This window comes from Trichophyton rubrum (genome assembly GCF_000151425.1).
Source record: "Trichophyton rubrum CBS 118892 genomic scaffold supercont2.3, whole genome shotgun sequence".
NCBI classification, from domain to species: Eukaryota; Fungi; Ascomycota; class Eurotiomycetes; order Onygenales; family Arthrodermataceae; genus Trichophyton; species Trichophyton rubrum.
The window spans coordinates 2,331,668-2,355,181 of record NW_003456426.1 but is presented as its reverse complement, the minus strand read 5'-3'; the positions used below and the strand labels follow the sequence as shown (position 1 = coordinate 2,355,181).

General features: G+C 49.7%; 10 protein-coding genes across 10 annotated transcripts; 5 read left to right on the top strand and 5 right to left on the bottom strand.

Annotated features, from left to right (window-relative positions):
• Positions 1–595: 595 nt before the first annotated feature.
• TERG_03632 (uncharacterized protein) lies at positions 596–1,083 on the bottom strand (the record flags this gene model as incomplete). The annotated part of the gene is made up of 1 exon (XM_003236539.2): positions 596–1,083. Exon 1 carries the CDS (start codon positions 824–826, stop codon positions 596–598), a length of 231 nt encoding a protein of 76 aa, XP_003236587.2. The 5' UTR covers positions 827–1,083.
• Positions 1,084–1,902: 819 nt separating this feature from the next.
• Positions 1,903–4,795, top strand: TERG_03631 (uncharacterized protein; the record flags this gene model as incomplete). The annotated part of the gene is made up of 2 exons (XM_003236538.2): positions 1,903–4,241; positions 4,333–4,795. The coding sequence occupies 2 exons, from the start codon at positions 1,903–1,905 to the stop codon at positions 4,793–4,795; spliced, it is 2,802 nt and encodes a 933-aa protein (XP_003236586.2).
• An 860-nt stretch (positions 4,796–5,655) lies between these two features.
• TERG_12029 (uncharacterized protein) lies at positions 5,656–6,207 on the bottom strand (the record flags this gene model as incomplete). Its single annotated transcript, XM_047751052.1, has 1 exon — positions 5,656–6,207. The coding sequence occupies one exon, from the start codon at positions 6,205–6,207 to the stop codon at positions 5,656–5,658; it is 552 nt and encodes a 183-aa protein (XP_047606000.1).
• Positions 6,208–6,757: 550 nt separating this feature from the next.
• TERG_12028 (uncharacterized protein) lies at positions 6,758–9,144 on the top strand. The gene is made up of 3 exons (XM_047751051.1): positions 6,758–7,683; positions 7,769–8,641; positions 8,734–9,144. The coding sequence occupies exon 2, from the start codon at positions 7,835–7,837 to the stop codon at positions 8,324–8,326; it is 492 nt and encodes a 163-aa protein (XP_047605999.1). The 5' UTR covers positions 6,758–7,683; positions 7,769–7,834; the 3' UTR covers positions 8,327–8,641; positions 8,734–9,144.
• A 42-nt stretch (positions 9,145–9,186) lies between these two features.
• Positions 9,187–11,519, bottom strand: TERG_03628 (uncharacterized protein; the record flags this gene model as incomplete). The annotated part of the gene is made up of 1 exon (XM_003236536.2): positions 9,187–11,519. Exon 1 carries the CDS (start codon positions 11,461–11,463, stop codon positions 9,187–9,189), a length of 2,277 nt encoding a protein of 758 aa, XP_003236584.1. The 5' UTR covers positions 11,464–11,519.
• Positions 11,520–15,366: 3,847 nt separating this feature from the next.
• On the bottom strand, positions 15,367–16,567 carry TERG_03626 (uncharacterized protein; the record flags this gene model as incomplete). The annotated part of the gene is made up of 3 exons (XM_003236535.1): positions 15,367–15,941; positions 16,004–16,172; positions 16,277–16,567. The coding sequence occupies 3 exons, from the start codon at positions 16,565–16,567 to the stop codon at positions 15,367–15,369; spliced, it is 1,035 nt and encodes a 344-aa protein (XP_003236583.1).
• Positions 16,568–16,942: 375 nt separating this feature from the next.
• On the bottom strand, positions 16,943–18,216 carry TERG_03625 (uncharacterized protein; the record flags this gene model as incomplete). Its single annotated transcript, XM_003236534.1, has 2 exons — positions 16,943–18,100; positions 18,163–18,216. 2 exons carry the CDS (start codon positions 18,214–18,216, stop codon positions 16,943–16,945), a joined length of 1,212 nt encoding a protein of 403 aa, XP_003236582.1.
• A 1,418-nt stretch (positions 18,217–19,634) lies between these two features.
• Positions 19,635–21,023, top strand: TERG_03624 (uncharacterized protein; the record flags this gene model as incomplete). Its single annotated transcript, XM_003236533.1, has 2 exons — positions 19,635–20,921; positions 20,976–21,023. The coding sequence occupies 2 exons, from the start codon at positions 19,635–19,637 to the stop codon at positions 21,021–21,023; spliced, it is 1,335 nt and encodes a 444-aa protein (XP_003236581.1).
• Positions 21,024–21,727: 704 nt separating this feature from the next.
• Positions 21,728–22,214, top strand: TERG_03623 (uncharacterized protein; the record flags this gene model as incomplete). The annotated part of the gene is made up of 4 exons (XM_003236532.1): positions 21,728–21,799; positions 21,850–21,932; positions 22,003–22,044; positions 22,109–22,214. The coding sequence occupies 4 exons, from the start codon at positions 21,728–21,730 to the stop codon at positions 22,212–22,214; spliced, it is 303 nt and encodes a 100-aa protein (XP_003236580.1).
• Positions 22,215–22,866: 652 nt separating this feature from the next.
• Positions 22,867–23,511, top strand: TERG_03622 (uncharacterized protein; the record flags this gene model as incomplete). The annotated part of the gene is made up of 4 exons (XM_003236531.2): positions 22,867–22,938; positions 23,004–23,083; positions 23,146–23,190; positions 23,252–23,511. The coding sequence occupies 4 exons, from the start codon at positions 22,867–22,869 to the stop codon at positions 23,394–23,396; spliced, it is 342 nt and encodes a 113-aa protein (XP_003236579.1). The 3' UTR covers positions 23,397–23,511.
• Between the last annotated feature and the right edge of the window lie 3 nt (positions 23,512–23,514).

Below are 23,514 nucleotides of genomic sequence, written 5' to 3'. Positions count from 1 at the left end.
GGCTATAGGGCTGCCCTGTGTGCTCGATGTTCGTCACTGTATGGCTGCGATACCAACCTGGCGGAGAAATGCGATGCGATGCGGTCGTGCAAGATCTTCCCAGCCTGCGAAAGTCTTTGCGTTTTTGGTGAAATCGCGATAGAAGCAAAAAGGACGCCAAGCCTTAGAGATGATCACGTGTATATGTCACGTGTATAGTGCTTTAGGTATTATGTAATCCATATAAGGCACATTCGGCTGTCTCTGTCTTTGGCGAAATAGTGACTCTTGACCACGGTTATACCGTGGTTCTTTGATAGTCGCAACAAAACGCGATAGCTCTACGGTTTATCAATACCCGCCGAATACTGTACACATTGAATATCATTAGTCCTTTTATTCCCGCGACATTGATGCTTAATTACATCAGCCTAGATCTACGAACAGGGCTCAAGATGGCAGCTGGCTGAGAGGTAGAATCTCTCTCTCTCCATGGCCTCGGGCCCAGCGGGAGCCGCATTTACGTTTTTCCACCTCAAAGACCTGGGATGGGCTATCACCAAGGTTAGAAAATTCACAAAACCAGAAGCTATTGATAGTCGATCAATGGGGGGTATTATTTACTAGAAGTCCGTTCAGGAACCGGGTTGCCAGCGTCACCAGATATATCTGGAGCATCACTGAATTTGATCTTGAGGGGGCGAGCAGATTCGACGTGCTCGTCTTGAGCCTCCCGCTTTGAAGATGCCAGGTCCTTGCCCTCTACGATGCGGCAGGCGTTAAACTCCTTCGCGGCCTCGGTACACTGAGCAATGAAGTCGCGGCTCTCCCTCTCTGACTGCGTCATGCCCAGAGCCCTGTCCTGTAGTTGAAGTAGTGCTGATGCGAGCGGATAGGACTGTGTGGAGATCTGGATTCTAGGTTATTAGTTACCTGTGCAGGTTGCCAAGGTCCGTATGAGATACTCGGGCCGAGAAAGCTTGAAGGTAGTTTGTTATGACCTACAGGTGTACAACGGCGCTTCCGCACTTTGCTGCACCGCGAACACTTAACGTCTTGCATCCACAGACAGGTCAGCTTGCGGGCGCCACCAGTTCTGAGGCTGTTGCTGATTGAACGAACGCACCGGGCACAAGGCAAAGCGGTGGCTCCGGGGCATGGAAGGATCCGCTCGGTGGACGCAGACATGACGATAGGCAAGCGAGTTTACGGGCGCGTCGGCGGGCGGAAGAGCAGCATTGGAAGTGGAATGACAGGAGGCAAAGAGTAGTACAGGCCGGGCAGAGCAGGAAATACCAACAGATAGATGCGGGAAATGCGTTGTGGGAGAGTAGTTAAGTAGGAGTAACCAACACTAACACTTGGACATGTTTTTTATAGAGACGCCCTCGTTGCGCGCTAACTAGTTGACCAAAATTCGACTTGAGTATTATCTTCCAGCTACCGTCGCCCTTTCAAGTTTCGGGCCTTTTCCCTTAGCATCGTAGGATATGTTATATTTACGTCTCTAATTAATGATGAATAATACATGGTATACTAAGTCATTATAAGGTCCTAGCAAAAGTGTTTTAGAGTAGTGCACACTGCTCAACAATTGATCGATTCGCCATCCTGCTACTTCTGCATGCATACTATATTCAAATCCGTATTCCCCTAGTCCCCCTATTATAAAGAAATAATAATAATAATATTATATACTAACTACAGCAAAAAGAAGGCCGCCTATAACAGCGGATGACTAATCGCATATGCACATGCTTAGTCATCAGCCGCGCGCCTAAACGCGTCGAGAAACGCGACTTTTAGATGGCCTTTTTGCGAGCATGGCGAGGGATGAAAACAGCCACCGTCAACGGTGAGGACGAGAGAAGCACGATGGCACTGTCTTGCTCCCCCAGGCCGCTGCTGCAGGAGCTGCCCATGATGTCTGCCGCCGACTACGCAAAGAGGAAGTTCGAGGGCGGACCCGAGGCGGAGATACCAAAGCGCGTCAAGACCGGCCCGTTTGTGATGGACGACGACGACGACGATGATGATGACGTGGTGGGCGACAATGGCATATTCCAGGGCCAACTGCATGCTCATACTCCGTCGCGCAGATTAGATGACGAAAAAACTGGACTTGAAGAGGCCGACAGCTTGTGGCAGAGAAAAGCTAGAGTCCCTCAAGAAGCCTCTACGAGACCACAAGTTACAGCCGAGAAGTATACATCCGTCTCGATCAAGACCTGCTCCGGGAAGGTAAAATATATACGACGACGGGTGAAGAAAGACCACGTTCCCTACGAGAGGTTGATTGCAGAAAGATCGGTTACCGCTGCCGGCAAGGCAACCCGAAGTTATTACGGGATTGATATACACCAGCTTATAGACGAGGCGAAACGGTTGGAGCCATCTGCCCCGGCTGCCATCCCTTCTGTTGAAACCCAGGGCTCGGCACCGGGTACTGCAAAGCCTGCTCACCGGCTGTGGACGGAGAAATACCGAGCTAGGAGCTTCAAGGACTTGATTGGCGATGACCGGACACACCGCACTGTGTTACGTTGGCTAAAGGCGTGGGATCCAATAGTCTTCCCGGGCCTGGCAAAGCCGAAATTGAAGAAGGACAGCTTTTCTAATGACGCCGAGGAACGAGCACATCGCAAAGTCCTACTGCTTACCGGGCCACCAGGTCTCGGCAAGACGACCCTAGCTCATATATGTGCGAAACAAGTCGGATATGAGATCCTTGAAATCAATGCAAGTGATGAACGAAGCCGCACCGTGGTGACGGGAAGGATTAAAGATGCTGTCGGAACTGAGAACGTTAGAGGCGTTACCATTGTCGAAGATGGCAAAGTTATCAGGAAACCAGGCAAGCCGGTCTGTGTTATTATCGATGAAGTCGACGGTGTTGTTGGTGGTTCTGGCGGGGGAGGTGAAGGTGGCTTCATGAAAGCACTTATCGATCTAGTACAACTAGATCAAAGGAACTCCTCTAGATCAAAAACCGACGGACAAGGCACTGGTCGGAAGGGCAAAAAGAAAGGAGATAACTTCCGGCTCCTTCGTCCGCTTATTCTGATATGCAATGATGTCTACCACCCTAGCCTTCGACCCTTACGCCAGGCTTCCATTGCGGAAATCATCCACGTTCGCCGTGTGCCGTTTGACCAGGTGGTCCAGCGCGTGAAAAGCATATTCGAAAAGGAGGGTATTCAATGCGACGCTGATGGAGCCAGGAAGTTATGCGAAACCACCTGGGGGGTGAGTGACACCAGAAACCATGCTGCTCTTAGTCGTGGCACTGGCGAAGGTGATATCAGAGGCATCCTAGTGGAAGCAGAGTGGGTGGCACACAAACTTCGCTATGATGGCCTCACCTCTTCGTCCAGGTTGACGAAGCTGTGGCTGGAGCGGCATATTCTTCACAACCAGCAAGGGAGCGGCTTATCCCGTGGCCTCGGCCGTGGTGGAGCAAAAGAAATCGTCAGCCGAGTGTTTCTCGATGGAGCCGGCTTTCCACACGATCGACAGGACAAGCAAGGGTTCCAAGACCCGTTCTCCAGAGAAAAGAGCAAAGCGCCTGTCGGAGTGGCAGAGCTCCGTAAGCGCGCAGCGATCAGCCGGCTGAGCGAAATGATCGATGCTTCAGGAGAGTATGATCGCTGTGTGACTGAATGTTTCCTCACGTACCCTACGCAGACTTTCCAGGATGATACCCTCCTCTCAAAACCAAATGCCGCATATGACTGGCTGTGTTTCCATGACCAGATATCCTCGAAGGTTTTTTCAAATCAGGATTGGGAACTGAACCCCTACCTTAGCCAAGCAACAATTGCTTTCCATCATCTCTTTGCGTCGTCACACAAGTCTGAGGATGGGTCAAAGATGGACATTGACGGAGACGGGGAAGAAGAACATCCCTTTGCTGGCCCGCGAGCAGACTTCGCCGCCTTTGAAGCTGAGAAGCAAAACCGCGCCATCTTGGTTGAATTCCAGTCTTCCCTGTCTGCTCCCTTGAATCGGACATTCCACTCTACTGAGACCGTTGTCACGGAACTGGTGCCGAGCCTTACCCGCATGTTGGCACCAGACATAAGACCAACCCTTATAGGGAACTCCGGCGGTAAGGGAGCTGTTGCGAGCGTACGCAAGGATAGCGAGCGGGCCTTGCTTAAAGCTGCAGTAGGCATAATGCATGGGCTAGGCGTGACTTTTGAGAAGACCAAACTTGAGACTGAAGCCGGTGGATATGGAGGCTACATCTACAGGATGGAACCGTATGTTTTTTGTCTGCTTTCATTCACAAACCAATCCATTGCTTCTTCCCCCATCCGTCCGAAATGTAACATTAGCTAACCACACTCGCAGGTCCCTTGATTCTCTCAACAGTTTCTCCAAAGTCAAAGGCACCGCTCTAGCGTCAGGCAGTATATCCGCACCCGTTCGATATGCAGTTCGCCAAGCACTTGACCAGGAGTATCGCAAGAGCTTGATCAAACGGCAATCAGAAGCCCAGAACCCCCACTACGGGGGCCCCGGCTCATCAAAAGGGGGCAATGGCAACGACAATGCAGATGATAATCAAGATAGTAGCAAACAGGCCAAATCCGGTCGATCTGTAGGGCCCAAGCGAGACTTCTTCGGGAGAATCATTCAGGAGAAGCCACAGGGTAACAACTCTCTGGGCGCGGGCCCGGGGTCGGGCAAGGGAGCCGGGCCCAGCCACGACGCAAGTAAGAAGGCCAAGAAAGTATGGGTCAGTTACCACGAGGGTTTCTCAAACGCCGTGAGGAAGAAGATCACTATGACGGAGTTGCTATCCGGGCTGTAACTTTTAAAATTTAGCGCACATAGAGCAACGTCTTGATAGGAGACGTTTCATGATCTCTAAACGAACTTTTTTTTTTTCATGATATTCATTTAACGGACCTACAGCAATCTTGCCAAGGTTCCTGTCGCACAAGGTGAATACTCGGGTTAAGTAGATGGACGAGACCTTGTTGCAAAGGCGTCTAGAACAACCTTGCAGCCGCAGTACCGTCGAGTACCTTCGGCATAGGCACGGAGCTAGAGACGAGAATAATTCCGGGCATTTGATGTATCCTGCATTGTACAGTAGGCACATGATTCGGGTTGATCCTCCAAGCAGGCAGCCATTTATGGAGTATACATGCATAATCTTAGGTTGTAATGCAGGGTAATAATGATAAACAACGTTGTATTACCGCTATTTGGCGGTGGATAATTTAGCTGCCTAGCATCCGTCTGCGTAAGCTTAATGGCAGTCTTGACGACTTACTTATGTTTTTGAGTGTTATGGATTGTGATATATAGGAGGAGCGGGAAATAGAATATAGGTATATAGACCAAATTTGAGAAATAGCACTTTTTTATTATTAATATTTAAACTAGCTAGCAACTACCTATTTGCATGCAGGCAAACAAATAGAAGCAAGACCGTTATCTAAATTTTCAGCACCTGATCGACGTGCAGGCAGGATCAAATATTGGGCAAAACAGAAGGGAAAAGAAACCATCAAAATAAAAGAAGCCTGTCAAGAAAGCAATATAACAGATCAATCAATCTTATAACAGCATTGATAATCCCCCAGACAAACGCCAATCCAAATCTGTCCTATGCCACCCATTGTCGTAGTAGTCGTTGATATTGATGAAGGGGCGTCTGTAATGTTACGCCCGGTGAGCAAAGTAACTGGCTCTCGCAGCTTCGGTCGTGGTGGGTGAGATGCAAGTCGTTTGTTTTCTAGTCGTCTTCTTTGACAGCTCGGAGCTGTTTTCTTTCTGACGATGCAGGGCAGCCTTGAGTGCAGCTATGCTGGAGATGGACGAAGTGCTCATCATCGAGGAGGCGCTGGAGAAGAGCTTGTTGTCTGAGTTCTTGGCCATGCTACTTCGTCTGGAGAAGATGGACAGTCTGGAAGCGTTGGAGGCGGTTGCAGAGGTCGACATTGTTGTGGTAATATTATGTATTGGTGCTTGTAGTCGGTTTGGCGAAGTCGTAGTGACTGTTTGATTCTGGTTCTTTTTGGCTGGAGAGCTCAGTATGTGTGCTTTAAGAAAAGTAGAGGAAAAAAGATGTTTTTTTTTTGAGTAGTGGTCAGTCGAGCTGCGAAGATCTTGAAGCTGGTATATTTGATTAAGAGTGGTTGTGATGATAATGGAGAGAAAGGGGCATAAGAAGGAGGAGAGAAGCCCCTTCTTATAGACCGCCAGACCATGCATCTCTGGGTATCAAACAAGAAAAAAAAGCATGCTCCCACGACACTCCGTTCGTCATTCGGGATACGGCATGTCACGGTCTAGCCTGGCTCTGGGAAACACCGTCATACATCCGTATGCGTTACAAATCCATCCTAGCAATAGCGCGAACCAAGATTTACGTGGATGGGGGCCTGCGGGACGGTCAGACTACTGGGTGCTTTCATGACAAATGCAGACTATGTAAGCCTCATTAGACGCGGTGGAGCCAGGGGAGCGGGGAGCCATCTGTCTTATTCCGAAGAACACGCCTTGCCAGCTCGTTTTGGGCGCTAGCAAGCTTGTTCGCCTGCTGGTTGGTGAGAGCCAGCGCCCTTGGAGCAGAAAACGCCTGTCCCTTAGCGCTTATTCTGTACCTGGTTGGTGGTATGGAGCAGCTAGAAAGAGGGAAGGGCCCCTCCACGATCATCAGTATCGTCGACACCATCGACACTGGACCCAGTTAGTTGTGTGCTTGATTGTCTTCTTCCCCGTCCCTCGATCCTCAGCTTTTCCACCCCCCCTTTTTTTCTCCTTTTTTCCTGGACTCATTTAAGGTTTGATATCTCTCGGAGTCAAAGTCGGAATGAACTGGGTATTCCGATATCCTTAGTCAGCAACAGCTTTAACTCCGTTCTTGGTCAACAAAGCGACTTCTCGAAAACGTTCGCGCTTTCGTACTGGTTGATAAATTAAAATAACATCAACCATCGCAGAGACAAGGATACGAGGAGGAACCAACTCAATTGAGTCATTGGTCGTTGTTTGGTCGTTCTGGGCCGCCGCCGACAGCGAGCAACCGAACCCAGACTCCGATAGAGCTAACACTGCGGCTTCCCGATACCCATGTTGGAGGCTCGTTCAGGCAGAAATCTCCCCGTCAGGTTGCGTCAGGTTGAGGAAAACAAACTGTTAATATCGTCTGGTGACTCACTCATCCTGGGTCTAGATGGAGGTGACTGCTTATTTCTGATGCAGGCCGCCTGGGAATCTTACCTCAGGCTCGTAGTTCCTACCTGTACCATGTACAGACACGACTACAAGCAACGCCGATCTCCTTAGGCACCAGCATTCCACCGTCACTGGTCGAACTGGCTGACATGATTTGATCCTCCTGGAAACCATCATATTCTGCTGGTTTGCATACGAAACGGCTGCGTACCCAAGGTTAAGCTACTGGTTAGGAGTACGCCCTTCCATAGGGTACCATCAGATTCTTGATATATATTAAGATCTAGATCTAGGAGTACAATATCCCTCTAGCACATCAGTATTCCAAGCATACAGGCAGAAATGATGGCGACAGTCGAAACCGCCCCCGGACCAACTTGCATTCCACCATTAGGAACCATTCCGTCCTGGCTTGATCCTGGTTCCGAGCCACCGCTTCCTGACGTAGGAGCACTGCCTGTACCAGCTTGACCAGCAGTAGTGGTGACCGTGGCTGTCGTCGGTGAAGGGGTGCGTATTGATGTACAATACCCATTCACACCACATTTTTGGTCTTCATCGCAGCATTCCTTCTCACAGCAGCTGCCCGAGTCAGGACAGGCTCCGCTCTCACAACACTTCTCTGTTTCGCGGCTATAACAGCTCTTCGAGGCAAGACAGCATGATTCCCCTTTACTACAGGCCCAGGAATCGTCACCGTCCGTGCAGCAGATCGAGAACAACGGGTCGTAGCATTTACCCTCTCCACAGGACCGTTTGTAATCGGGACAACATCCTCCGTCCTTATGGCATGTGCTCGACTTGGGACAGCTTCCTCCGTCATCGCAGCAGACTTCCTTGTCCGGGTTATAGCAGTGTTTCTGGCCACAGGGGATCTCGCCGGACGGACAGCAGCCTGATGGTTCAACGCAGTCATATCCCTTATCACAGCTCGTTCCGCGAGACTCACAGCATGTCTCAGTCGATGGATCATAGCAGCCTTTGGCTCCACAACTTGTGTCTGGCTTGTTGCAGCAGCCAGTCGGCGTGCAGTTTTGGCTCGTTCTGCAGCACCCTTCGCCAGTCGGGCATTCGTCTAGAGGAGAGTTCCATATTAGCATTCAGTCTAAGTTACCGGCCTGAGTCATATTTATGCTTCAGCTACTCATTATAAATAAATAGAGACCAAAACCAGAGTTCATCAACATACAGGAACCTGCCGGACAAGATCTCGCAAACAGCAGTTTCGCTTCCGAAAAGCCTTCAAAGCCAGTCAGAGTCCCGTTTGCAGCACGCTGTGGTCGGAATTCTCCCGTCAACCGGGACGTCGGCTTCACTGCAGCGAGTGGCTGGTCCTCACGCCTCGGAGTGCTCGCAAACACACCGCTAGAGACAACTAGGCCAAAAAGAAAGTATTTCATCGTCATGATTGACTCACTTTCTGAGTTGGGAATCCGGGTTTTTGGGTATCAGGTATTTGTTTGTGCGGGTGCGGAAGACCAGCAGCACCTTTAAGAACTTCATTTCATCGGAATTCCTAGCGCACGGCTTATCAGGCGACTGATTCCACAAATAAATCAGTTTTATCCTCTCCGTCGGCCACATCTTGCTCTTGTTCAAGAGGACTACGCGGGTGAGATTCTCTTGGTATAGGGTCTCTGCCCCATCACGCTTACCAGGGAATACGAGAATCCCGTATTCATCGGCAGGCATAAAGGCCGACCCGAGGCACCATTTATAACTAAGCAGTGTCCTCAGAGCCTTATATTATGACTGTTGATATGCAAGGTGACGCATGGCAATAGAAAGATACACTGTTTTAACCCTTAACACCAGTGTGACTAATTTATGCATAATCACCATATATCGTATGCCATTAAACAGTGAGAGTACCACGCCTCTCGGTCCAGTACGTCGGGCAACAGTTATTTGGATAAGTATCAAAAAAGTGCACACTAGGTGTCTATATATAAAAAGAAAACAACAATCTACGCTTCCTTTTGCAGTTGTACACCTGTCTCGGCCCAGCCGATTTTAGGTCTCACACAAATGAAGACGGGTTCTCTTGACGCCCTCGTTAGTCTCCCCTTTATCCGCCAGCCTTTTGAAGCTCCCCTTCTTGCTTTGCTGGTTCATCACCTTCTGCTTCTTCTTCGTCCTCTCCAAGGGTAACATGAGCTTGGAGTCGTGGAAATCTATCAGCAGGACCCTCTGTAATTCCGCATTCCATAGCATATTATTAGGCTTGAGATCACCATGAATGACTCCTAGATCATGTAGCTCTTGCGTGGATCGCTCAATATGGCTGGCCAACTCGCGAGAACGCTTGCCGACTTCTTCTCCCCCAAAGCCCATAAGGAGCATATGCCGGATAGATCCTGCCCCATGAACATGGTAGACCATGTCAAGGTTGATAGGGCCAAGGAAAACAGGCACTGCAGATCCCTGGGCTGAGTGTAGAAAGCGATATACTTCCACCTCGCGTCGTACCTCGTTCCAGCGGAACGCCGTTGTTCCCTTGCCAAGAACAGTGTAGCCATAGCTACGACAGGTGACTTTAAATGGCTGTCCGTACGAGCCATGTTTACCATATGGGGTGCAGTCGAGGTCAATGTTCTCGTCTAGCTGACGGTTGATCAAGCTAACGAGTTGGTCTGCACTAATAGAGTGGTGAGTGGAAGTGGTATTTCCCTGTCTGTGCCGGCCAACGTTTGGACAATCCATATCAAGCCTGGTCCCCAGTCGGAGACCAAGCAAACACTTCTGTGTACAGAAGGACTCAACGTGTTGTCGCCGTTGCTGAACTTGGCCTCTCTGGCCTCTCTGGCCTCTCTGACCCGCCCCTTCGCCGTGTTGGCTGGACGACGAGGTAAGCTCGCTCAGGTTTCTTTTTCGCCCTCCAAGATGGGCTCCTGAGCCAGAAGGCGCTTCAGGATCGGAGTCAGAGTCGGTCGGGCCTGAACCTTGTGTTTCTGTGTTCGGAGCGCAACGGGTTTGAGACCGAGTTCTGATGCCTCCGCGGTTATCTGGAGCGGAGAAAGAACCAGCAGGGGAGGATGAAGGAATATATTCTGAGCCTGGAGGTGTTTGGCGAAGCTCCTCCTTGGGTATCTGTGATCTGACATAGTCAAGATCTGTCTCCCACCGTAGTCCATGTCTCAGCTGGTGATTCCGCCACGTATGGTCTCTAGCCGTGGACTGACAGCACATTAAACAGAAAGCGAGAACACGAGCTATGGCAGTCCATGGCCCAATATCGTCTGGATGGACATCAGCGTTGGGCTCACAGAGGAAGTAGTACAGTGTCTGCGGGTCATCTTCTGGAACGCGGAGAAAGACATAGGATATCCCATTGGTGACGTATGAATATTCTAGCCCCTCGGTAATCATAACGTGGTACTCTTGAACAAGGACAGAAGCTGATATTTTCTCTGCATTGTATTTGATCTTCTCTCCCGGTGGGATTGCCTTGATGTCTCGCAGGACAACTTCTTCCCAGAGGTCCATGGGCCGTAGGCCGGAATTTAGGTATTCAGGGGGCAGCTTATGAGGTGGCTTATACTCAACAGTTGTAAGAAGAGTCGTGGTGCCTTCCTTCACTTTGTGAATGCAGAATTGGTCCGCAAAGGCACGATCGATGATAGGGCTGTAGTTAGCCTCGATATCATTATCAGGGTCGTCAATACTGTTCGCATGGTTCTCAAACGTGATTTCCTCGCCTAGCTGGAATACTTCCCGGGCCTCTTCTATCTTGCAGAGCTCCGAAATAATATTATAAACATGTCGCTCGACGGCTAGCCGACCATAGAATTCTACGTCTTTCTCACTCCCTATCGGGTGGTTCAAGATCTGGCCGAGCCCCTCGAGCGTGATAACAGGAAGAAAGAGCCTTTCCTGCCGGAGAAATTCATAAACGTGCTGGTAGAAGTACTGCAGGGTATCGGAACAGTCACCCCACTGCTGCAGATACCGCGGGCACACCTTACCCGTCGGTTTGTTTATCGACCCCTGGGTTGAGTGTTCTATGCGCTGGACGCGAATTGTTAGAGAGATCAGGCGGTGACAGCCCCAGAGATATTCGTCGAAAGTTGTTTTTTGAGTGGCTTGTTGACGCTGCTCCCTCTCTTGTGACGCTCGTGCTTCTGCCTTGCTTGCTCGCTCTTCTGCCTGGAGACGCAACTCTTCTTCCTTGAGACGCAGGCCTTCTGCTTGGAGACGCAGGCCTTCTGCCTGGAGACGCAGCTCTTTCTCTTGCCTTGCTCGCTCTTCCGCCTCAAGTAAGAGAGCCTTATAGTCCGCATCTTGCGACATCCTCACGCTTGCTTGAGTAAACCCCCTAAGTTCGTGTACCCGTCTCGAAATGACGGCCGTCTAGACAAAGTTGCTGAGCCAAAAGGGCGAGCCTGCTGATGGGCTGCGGAGGAGTCGCTGCTCCAGGCTCCAGTCCTCGTGGAGTTAACTAGTTACGTAAGTTACTTGAGCCTCAGGAGCTGCTTATGTAAGGATTTTTCTATCTAACCATAAATAGTTAGCCTGCCGCAGCGTCTTGGCCCTGGTCGTCGCCGCTTTAACAGCAAAGACCCTATCGTGACTGCTACAGGTCCAGTTCATACTATGGAGGATTGATACGTACACTCTATCAAAACAAAAGAGTCTTTTTCTGAACTCCTATTATTTAAAGATATTATAACTCAGTCCTTACTCATATTAGCCTGATTATGCTTCTAGGTACCGGAAAATAAGGGTTGTTTAGGAACCAATAATGGTTCATCCAACATAATTTTGTCGGGAGCTGTAATAATCGTTAGTTATCCTAACAGGAGCCATTTATAACTGTAGAGTAACCAGTTTCCAAACACCAACATTTCGTCACAGATAACAAATTCGAGGCTTTTACGTTTTGCAATTGGTAAATGAATCTCAAATGGAACTGTTAATTGATTGCGAATGTTACTTGTGGTGAAGTACACGTATGAAGATGTTGTAATTGTTAAGTTCTCTCTGGAATATACGAGAGTGAGGCTCTCCTATATGCGTACGCTTAGTAATATATACGCTTAGTAATTATGATATAGCGAGAGAGGATGGATATTCTAGAGCTTATTCATGTGATCAAGTACTTTTTTTATTCTTAGTCCTTAGTTAGAACTGAGATAACAACAACATCACCACCTTTACCATTAATTACACTGCTGCAAGGCCTTATACAGCCCTTCTTCCACATCTAGTTCAAGCTTAAGCCTCACAGCCGCCCTTAGATACGCAAGGACTGTCTAGGACTACACTCACAGCCGCCTGGTTTTGATCTCTGCTATAAGGGCTGTGTTACCTTCCTCACCTTATGTTATGTCATCATGTCCTTACGTCATCATATCCACCTTATGTCATCACGATGTATCTATACGACGGTTTGACTACGTCACTCCGACAGAACAACCATCAATAAAGACACAATTACCACAACCAAGAGGTTATCAAGGTTACAGACTGTTAGTCCTTCACCCTAGTTTGGCTCCTCTCTGTATACATGACTGATAAGCAGTTTGCGCAAAAGCTTACGTCACAGCAATTCCACCGACTTATATGCAAAGTGACACTTCTTGAGGGAGAGCGTGATGCCAGATGACTGGAGCGTCGTGAGAACGGTATCCAGGTGAAGAAGTTGGTCCTCTAGCGTCCTGGAATACACTATGATATCGTCGATGTACACCAGAACGGATGACCACAGATAAGAGGCGAGCAGACGTTCCATAAGGTGTTGAAAAAAGGCGGGCAAGGTTGTAACCCCCATGACAGCAACCGTAAAACCACCGAGTGAACCCGTCGGGCTGCACCAAAGGAGGTGTTAGATAATGTCAGAGTCGGCATTTGCAATGGAGAAATTATCGGCATATCTGCCTTTCGAATCGGCAGAACTGGGGACTGAGCCCTACATTTTTTCTTCAGAGTTGATAAGCCTGCTGCCAGTTGCTTTCCTCTAGGTCTGAGACCGGTGAGAGGGATTTTCATCGTTACTGGCAAGCGACATATGAGGTGGCTTGTATTCAATAGCCAGGCGGCCTCCACCCAAAACTCGATAGACTCGAGTCCACATAAGCTCATGGTCCATATGTGACATGTTATTATGGGGGAACAAGGCTGGTATTGTTTGCTTGTCGCCTTTCTCGCTATGGATATCATGTCCTCTGCCTTAAGAATATGTGGTGCTTTATACTCAATAGTATGCAAAGACATCGACTATACCACTCAATGCAAAGAGCGAGCACCCACTAATAGTCGGGAGGATGATATCTTTTAACAATATTTTGGGTCGTTATTCAGCTGACACAGGTCTTGTCTTAGCTTGTGCTTGTGTCGATGATATAACGACACTCTCTGCAGCCAACTAGAGGTTTCCCCTTTTTGGCCCGGTGGTTTAATAGCTTGCCATGATACTGTTCGCATGATTCTTTAACGTGAGGGATGGTTGAGCGCTCCAAGCTTAGTATCAATAGGCAGTGGTATACTTGGAATAACGAGCGTTGGGTTGTTGCCTGTCAAGTCAAGAATAGCAGGGCTGAGCTTTTGGGACCAAATGGAGTATCGGGTAAGTGTTTCATAGCGCATGGATAGCATGCAAACTGCTTCATTGACCCCACTAGTATGGTGCCAAAACATCATTCTTGCTCAAAAATCTGGATGCCGGAGACTCGGGAGCACTTCTGCGGATGCTTGCCACGCCCATACGTGGTACTCCGACCTTAGTTATCCGGCTTCCCTAAGGCGAGTCTCAGTGCCGGGATCACGCAGATAGAATGTAGTAAGAAGTTGTTTTCCAGTTCCATGTTTTTCGTCGTCGTCGAATCCGATGACAGTAGAGCCTTGCCAGTGATTGGATCATTGTATACACACTCAGCGGCCGGTAAACCCGCCTGCTTTTTCGCGATCGGTTTGTACTTCATCTTTATAAAAGACGCCAAGCAAATGACTCTGTGAATATCCTCGGAATCGACGGTTAAACCCATGTCAGTACACTTGACAGATGTAAATACCGTTGGATTTCCCTTGATGACTTGAAGCAGGCTCCAAGCTCGGAAGCGTAGTATAAACCCTGAAGGCACCTGGGATGGACTACGGTCTGTCCTGTATACTAGTATTGATTTCCATAAGTGGTATTGTGGACAGCATGGAGTTAGCGACCGTATGATAGACTCTTGCATCAATGTTCAGAAGGCGCAGGGCCGCCGTGATAAGAACCTGCTGGGCGGGGAGTTAACCAATAAGTTAAGATACTCATCCACATCCAGGCCGATTGAGCTGAGCATCTTAGCAATCAAGCGAGAAAACTGAGTTGATGAAAAACGAAGAAGAAGAGAGATTCCTGGAAACAAATCGAGCTTTATAATCGAATTCTTGCGTCACTCTCGTATTAACTGTTGGCCCTCTTCACGTCATTTAAAGTGACTCAAGTCTTAGATCGAGGCCATCGGCACAGGCGTGGATGATTCACTGTTCGAGAACGAACGTGCTTCGTATGTATATATTCAGGGAAGCACAGAGTTAATAGTACGAGTTGGGCGAACAAGCGACTCTTCACATCGGCTAACTTAAGCTTATCCAGCAGGATTAATAATGTCCGCGATTAATAATTCAAGCCTCATCTGTTGGTGCGAGCATGACGGCATCCTGACTCAGGAAGGCATGCAAGTGTGTAGTCATATCGGTGTTTCAGGAGGGTATCGGAGTGGCGGAGATTGGCAAGGGTGTTTATATAGCTATGTAGACAGGTTTGAAGTGCTCCGAAAGTGGGCTCAGGCCATCAAGAATGGGTACCTGGCGGTGGGTATCATTCCGGCATCAGTACCTGTTATTCCGTCGGAGTAAATTGATAAGTTGCGTGTTACATATAAGTCGTAGGGTTGTAGATGGAGGAGGAGGAGGTTGCAGGAGGTCAGGGGTAACACTTTATCTTATCTGATCTAGTTTGCTGCTGTTATCCTTCGACCCGTGACAGCCTTGGAGCTGAGTAACTAAGTGTCCACAGCTACCCCTGCAACAGACAAGGCAAGCTACGGACAGGGAAGGGGATAATCAGATGGCTGAGTTCATCTATATAAGCCAGCAGACCAAGAAAGACACAGAACACCATACATTTGTATATACAAAGGAGCCAAAAATGTGATACAACGACGCATCTCTAGCTTTTCACTTCATTCCCTTCCATTGCTGGAATTCTCACTTCTTCAACTTCTCCGTCAACTCAGGAACCTTCTCAAACAAGTCTCCTACAAGCCCGACATCCGCAACCTGGAAAATAGGGGCATCTGGATCCTTGTTGATGGCAGCAATGACCTTACTATCCTTCATACCTGCCAAATGTTGGATAGCACCTGAGATGCCGGCGCACAAATAAAGCTGAGGTGCAACGTTTTTGCCCGTCTGGCCAACCTGTAGCGAATTATCGGCCATTTTTTCGTCGACAGCGGCGCGGGAGGCGCCGATAGCGGCACCAAGGGCGTCAGCGAGGGGAGTCATGATACGGTCGAACTCTTCCTTTGATTTCAGACCGCGGCCACCGGACACGACACGCTCGGCGGTGGAGAGATCGGGCCGTTCAGAAGTGGTGAGGTCTTCGGAGAGCCATTTTGTGGTTGACGGGGTTGCGGGGTCGACGCCATCTGTTATTTTGGCTGAGCCGCCTGTTGATGATCCTGGTTGGAAAGCGGTGCCGCGGACGGTGAAAAATTTGATGGGGTCGGTCGATTGGACTGTTAGAACTGCATTGCCGGCGAAGATGGGGCGGGTGAATTCTATATGTGTTAGCGGTGGGCTATGCGGTAAATTGGAGGTCTGGCTGGGCTGGATAACGTACTGTCCTCTCCCTCGATGGCGGTAACGTCTGAAACGGGCTGAGCATCCATCATAGCTGCAACACGGGGCAGGACATTCTTGCCAAAGGCCGAGTGGCTTGCAACGACATGTGTGAAGCCGCCCTTTTTGATGTTCTCGACTAATAGTGGTGCGTAGTTCTCCGGTAGGCCCTACGGACGTCAGTCAACGTCGAATGCAAAGCCAACCACATGCCCTTCCAAGCATATAACTCTTCACAATATCACTTGCGGAGAACGTCATCCTAGAGTCGTACCTTATCGTATGCCTCGTTTTCAACCGTAAGAACGTCCTCCACACCCTCCACCTTCGCAACTTCAGCAGCGACACCGGCCTTGACGCCCTTGCCAGCCACAAAGCCGGTGACGGGGCCACCAAGCTTGATGGCAGCAGCGATAGCCGAGAGAGAAGAGCCGGCTACTTTCCCATCTTTGTGTTCGAGGATCGCGAGGGTAGAGAGTAATCGGGAACGGGCTAGGGTGCTTGCGGCGGAGGGGTATATGGACCGAGTTGCCCGAAGGACGGTCGGGCGAGCGATCGAGATCATGGTCGTTATTGCTTAGGGGTGTGTATGTGTCTCTCTGTAGGGTGCGAATGAGGCCGGCTCGGCTTAATTGAGTGCTGGTGTGAGCGTTGGAGTTGAGATGCGAAGTTGGAAGAAAGAAGCTCGGTAGGTTCTTGGAATGCATGGAACCTCGTTCCTCGGCGCCGATAGCCGGATGACTAAGCAGGCAACATGTACACAGACTACATTGACATTGATACTGACATTGATACTGACAATTGATATTGAGGGATATAGATGAATAGACGAGTAACGAAATGAACGCTTTTATACCAGTCCCAGGATCTAGTAACGTGACATCATGCGCCGTACACCAAATGAGAGGAAGAAGGAAACAAGCAAAAGAAGAAAAGACGGCTATGTAGCTTTCTTCATCTTTGCCAGCTTCGTCCTGGGTTTTTTGGGGGAAGAGGAGGCCTCCTGGGGCAGTAAGAGGGCATCACCATTAACTTTGGCAACGGCCTTTGCCTTCTGAGCCTTCAACTTGGACTTTCGTGCCTTGAGCTCCTCTTCTTCCTCTTCGTCTCTCTCGACCGCGGCGGATGTAAGCAACTTTGACTTTTTACTCTTCTTCCCTGCATCCGCACCCTCTATGCTCTTCCGCTTCTTGCTCGAATCCTCAACTTTCATCACATCATCTTCCTTGACATCTCCTTCCTCTAGCCACAGCTCATCAGCCAACCAGACAGGCATGGCAGCCGTATTGGCCCCCTTGACATGCACAGCCTTGAGATTCTTCCATCCCCGCGCAACATACTTGTCCACCATCGCCTCGACAACCGCAGAGACGTTCTCCACCACCTTCTGAGCAGGCCAATTCGACCACCCAACTCTCAGCGCAGCTGTGGCGGCCGGGGAGAGATTGACAGGAACACATGCAAGGGCGCGCTCGATCTCACGCGCAACCACAGCCGGCGCAGCGACAGAGGCAATCTTCTCGTCTGTGGGCGGCCTCTTCTTATCGGCTGCCTTGACCCGCTTGCCATCTACCTTCTGGATCTCTTCCAGGCGCACGGGAATAGGACGCTTCGAGGACTTGAAGAAAATCTTGCCTAGCGTGTTGACTAGGCGCAGTATGATGCGGTCGTCGGCAAGGAACAAGTCGTGTTCAGCCAGGAGCTGTCTCCTGCTCTCGAACGACTTGTATCTGTCCCGCAGCTTCGAGAAGCCGATGACCTTGGTGATCTTGGCAGCCAGCTCGGGGGGAAAGGCGGGGTCTGCAATGGTATCCTTGACAGCGCGCTGGGGGTCTGCGGTGATGAGGCAGACGTTAAGGGTTGACGAAGGGTTGAGGGGGTGTGGCACGGCGATCTTGCCTGGCTTCATCCTGTTCTTGTCGACGAGGTGTTTCTTGGTGGTAAGGATGAGCCAGATGGGCGAGTGTTCCCCCGTGCTGCCATCATCCTCGCTGTCATCGCCATCGCCAAGAGGTAGCTTCTTTACTGTTGAGTCTGCTGCCTTCCGCTGGTCTTCGGCCTTGATGTGTGAGAGCAGAGCAGTCGATGCACGGAGTACCTTCTCTTGTTTAGTTGTCTGTCTCTTCTTTTTTGGTCTTCGCCTGGGTGTCGCTAACTTACCTGGTCTGCATCCAGCTGATACTTTGACCCCGTCTTTACCACTGAAACAGCCATCTCGACTCTTGTACTCTCTTGACTAACTCTTCTCTTGCACTGCTCGCCTTTCTCTGCATCAAAAAAAAAAAAAAAAAAGATAAAAAACTTTAAAGTTCAAGATAAACTCTACCGGCCCGACTTTTTTGCATATATTATTAGTCATAAATTATCAATCCATCTTACTAATCCATTACTCACCAGTTGTTTATCACATGACTGTACCTGCATCTGACTAAGCAGCAAAACAAACAAACCGAAAGTCAAAAATAATAAAAAGCAAAAATAAAGCCGACGTCAAGAAGTCAATTGCATATTTATTGCATAAATACTATTATTGCAAGAGAGCAAAGCGGAAAGAAAAGCAAGCAAATAGAAGACAAAGCTGAAAGCTGGAGCTGGGGCCTCGGAAGAAGATGAAGAAGATGAAGAAGAAGAAGGAATAATGCTACCCACCATCATTAATGAGCTAGCGGAGACGTCGCGAGCGGAGAAAAGGTAAGAGTTTCAGGTAAGACAGGCTGGCAGGCCCCATCGTCATGGCTCAGCCCATCCTCCTCGTCGCGGTCTAGCCTTGCTTCCTTGCTTTTGCGCCGTTTGTGCCTCTCTGCTTCCTTTTACCCTGGGCACCCGTTGCCACGCAGCACAGCGCACAGCATGAGGCAGCTGGCACAACGTCGCGTCGGCGAACGTCCACACATCCAGCACAGCGTAGCCCGCGGCCTTCCCCTCCCCTGAGCATCTTCTTCATGGCCTTTTACTCCGTATATCACTCCATATATCATATTTATCACTCCGTAGTTATCAATTATATTGTCGTCTTGTCTTTTTCTCGCTTTTTTGTTTTCTTCTCCTTTTTTTGCTCCTAAAACAAGAAAAAGGCCCCACTTTTTTCCCTCTTTAGGCCGAACCCCTTGCGACGCTTGCTGCCACGCACCACGGCTGCTCTCACCACGCCCCGCCCGCGCTGACGCCTCCCCTGCGCCCCGCTCTGACTGGCCGACCCCTGATCCGCGGTGCGCCCACGGCCCTAACGTCTTCCCCCCACGCCCCAGACCCCCTTTGGCCCTTTCTTCGTCTGGCTTTTTCGTCAACCTCGAACTTCGCAACTTCAACTTCGTTCAAGTTCACCACCACCGCGAGCTCCAGCTTCATCTCAGTCACTCATTTGAACCCCCAGTCGCTCTCTTAGTTGCTGTTTTGTTCGCCGTCCTCGGTGCAGGACTCACTCCCACGCTCGTTACCAAGGCACGCCCTGCCTGTCTGTCACCCTTTACCCAGTACGTTGCTCTCCTGGCTGTCTTGTCGCCAGTCAGTGTCGAGCCTCATCATCCGTGACAGGTGTCATCGCAGAATGGAGATGGACACGGCCATGGATGGAGAGACGAATAGAAAGGGGAGAGATATGCTGACACGCCGTTATATAGTCCCTCTTTACGATGAAGTTCTCCTCGGGCGTCCTAACACTGGCCGTTGCCGCCTCGGTCCAGTCGGTCCAGGCCTCCTACCACGCCCATGGCCACGCCCATCACCACCGCGTCCTCGACAAGCGCGCAGACCCCGATGTAGTCACCATTCCTGGCCCCAAGGTCTATGCCTTCGTTTTCCAGGGCCAGGAGATGACCAGAGAGGAGGTTTGCGCCGGTATCAGGGACGGCAGACTGGACTGGGACAAAGGTCAGAACCATGACGAACTGTGCGGCTTCCCTGTTGGCATGCAAAAAGGATCTCCTCCGGCCTGTCCGGCACCCTCTAATGTCCCCAACCAGCCTCCGGTGCCCTCGTCCCCTCCAGCTGCTCCACAGCCTCCTTCCAAGGGCCCAGAAACGCCAGAGGAACCCAAGAAGCCAGATGAGCCCAAAAAGCCAGAGGGACCGAAGACTCCCAGCCCTAAGAAGCCTGATGGTCCTCAGCACCCCCAGACTCCCACTGGTGGTGAGGGTGTTAACCGTCCATTCCCCAACGGCAAGATTGACTGCAGTGACTTCCCATCCAAGTACGGCGCCATCGCCGTTGACTACCTAGGCCTCGGCGGCTACATTGGCATCCAGCATGCCAATCTTGTCGGTGACGTCTTCGGGGCCATCCGCACTGCCGTCGCCGGCGAGTCCTGCACTGACGGAGCTATGTGTTCTTACGCTTGTCCCCCCGGCTACCAAAAGTCCCAATGGCCTAAACAGCAAGGGTCAACTGGAGAATCTGTTGGTGGTATTGCATGCCGTAACGGTAAACTCTACCTCACCAACCCCGAATTGTCTGACAAACTTTGCATTCCTGGCGTTGGTGGCGTCCACGTCAAGAGCACTATCGGCATGGAAATCTCAATCTGCAGAACCGATTACCCGGGCTCTGAGGGTGAAACTGTTCCTGTTCCTCTCCCGCCAAACGGCCATTTGCCCTTGACTTGCCCGAAAGCCGAAACCTACTACTACTGGAAAGGAAAGTCCACTTCTGCGCAATACTATGTCAACCCACCCGGTTACGGTATCTCAAAGGCTTGCCAGTGGGGTCATGCCGGCTTACCCATTGGCAACTGGGCTCCTCTCAACATTGGTGTTGGTGAAAAGGGAGGCACCAAGTGGCTGTCCCTTTTCCCCAATCGTCCGACCACCACCGCCATCCTGCGCATGACCGTCGAGATTGTCGGAGAGGGCCTCTCAGGCAAATGCAAGCACAAGGACGGCAAGTTCTACACTGATACCGGTGTTAACGAGGATGGATGTACCGTAAGTTCACTCAATCCAGCTACTCTGCTACTTCCGTTACTAATGACATTCTAGGTCTCCGTCATACATGGTGAAGCAACTTTTGTCTTCTCATATGACTAGACAAGCTCACGATACATCTAGCTTGTTAATGATCCCTCCTCCCTCCACCCCTCTCTCTACTTCTCGTTCCCTTCCTCGTCCTTGCTCGCCGCTGCTTTGATTCCCTTGCTTCTCCCTCTTATATTTCACCACCATACTTCACTTCGCTCTGTCTATCTTATATACTCACCATTGTAGTTAAAGACTTTCCCTTATCTCCCCAGTCCACTCGTGTCCCCCCAGTTCCTCGCCTTGCTGCTACCATAACTCCACACCCAACTGACCGCCTAGGATCTATATCTCCCCCCTTTTGTCAGGTTAAAAGGTCCGTTAAATCTTGTTATTGTTTATTGTCTATTAGATGAATTTACTTCCTTGCTCTTTTTTTACTTTATATCTATTTTATTTTCACCTTCCCACGTCTGATGATCCCGATGCTTACCCTTAAGCTCTCTCCGTACGTGGCGTGGCGCTCATGCAGACTAGACCGTCCATCATTTACCAATAATAATAATACCCTTTGTTCTCATCTGCCGTCCACGCCTCTTTTCACCTAACTAGCAATAATCTATCTGATAACTTGCCGTGTCTGTCTCCTTGCCTGTCGTATAAAAAGGGTTCCTTTTCCCTCTGCCGTACTTCATACCCCATACCTCTACAACACTACCTACATCTACTTGACACTCAAATCACCTTCAAAAATTCCTAACCCATCCACTACCAAAATGGTCCTCCTCAGCGCTCTGCTCGCTTTATCCTCCGCCCTGACTGTCCTCTCTGTCCCGGGAGACCACCTTGTAAGCCTACAACAACACTACACCCTATAGCCATACTAACCATCTTCCAGGGAGTCATCGTGAACAACCGATGCAACGGCGATACCAGGGAAGCACTCATCGATAGCGACTGCTACCCATATGAAGACACCACGTAGGTCTACATACACACTCACTCGCCCACATACTCGCTCACGCTTCACACCTACTGACTCCATAACCAGCGGCGTCAACGCCACCATCGCTATTAAATGCAACTTCTACGCGTACGTTAATCGACTACTTTTCTGTCTTGAGGTTGACTGCTTGTATGTGCTAATGGTTGACCAGAACGCATAACTGCACCGAGGTCGAGATTTTTGACGGCTGCACGATCCTGGAGGACTTGACTACAAAGGGTGACAGGTTTTTCAAGTGTGTCTCTGCACAGGATTAGCAATGGGAAGGCATTGTTACGGATTTACGTACGAAATCAAATGACTGCTTCAGATATGGCTGGAAGGCACTTTGTTTGGATAGTTAATGGGACTCATTTTTGGGCATCGTGTTTCTCACCGTTAAAATTGACTTTGATATTGCGTGGAGCCACTCGCAAAATTGGGGCTTTTTTAAAGGTTTCGGTGGAGACGTAAACAATGCATACATACTTCGCGGTCATAGCTTATTTATGCCCGCGAGTTAAAACATTATATTGCATCTAGCTGTATTAGCTGTCTATGTTGGATCCAGCACAGGAGTCGACATGGCTGCGTGTACTCAGGAACCAACGAAATAGTCACAATGCACGGCATACGGAACAATTATGACCAACAATCATTGCAGCTCCCATCCCGATCGGCGGAGACAAAAGGAAAATACATTCCTTTTCATGCAAATCACCCTTCAATGAAGTGGTGATCCTTCGTTACACCACAGGTCCCAAATTTGAGTCCAGGCCGAGAAGGGAGCTACGTGCCCCAATCGTCGTATGCATATATGAATACCTTTCTCGTCGACGACCATATAGTAGGCTCGGCTTAGACATGAGTCTAACATGCTTCTTTTACGACCTTTCCAACTGTTTTCAGCAAATCCAAGCTCTTCAAAAAATGCGTTTTTTCCTTGCTTCCCTTTTGCTGGCTGCGGCTGCTATCGTCAGTGCTGACTCAGGCGATAAGATCGTATGTGCCGCTACTTACACCCCACGGACGATATCTGCTAGAAAACCAGCCTAACATGGTGATAGGGGTCCATCCATACCGACCAGATGTGCACCTCAAAGGGTGTTGACCTTATTGATAACAAATGCACTCCCTATCCCCAAGGGTATGCTCATACACCACTTAAACTGACAGCGTGCTCCATATTAATCGCTAACTTATTCGCAGATCTATAAACTTGACTGCTGATGCCGCTATCTGCTTCGCTTTCCCGTATGTCAACTACTTTTATCTGATCATGTTATATACTCATGATACTAACAGTGCCGCTTAGAGATGAGGACTGTAACGAGCCCACTATAACTCCAGACAGCGTTAAGTTCGAGAAGGGGTGTGAGCTTACTGAGAAGTTGGCCGGAGGTAAAGGTTTCCTCACATGCTATGGAGAGTCCAGAAAGCCTGGCAAGGGGGATAAGTAAATTATTGAGCCATGGTATTAGACAGAACATAATGAGCCTGGATGATTGCGTCGTTAGGTAATCCCAAACACACATAGAATGAAGAAAATGACCATCTACGTGTTCATGCACTAAATTT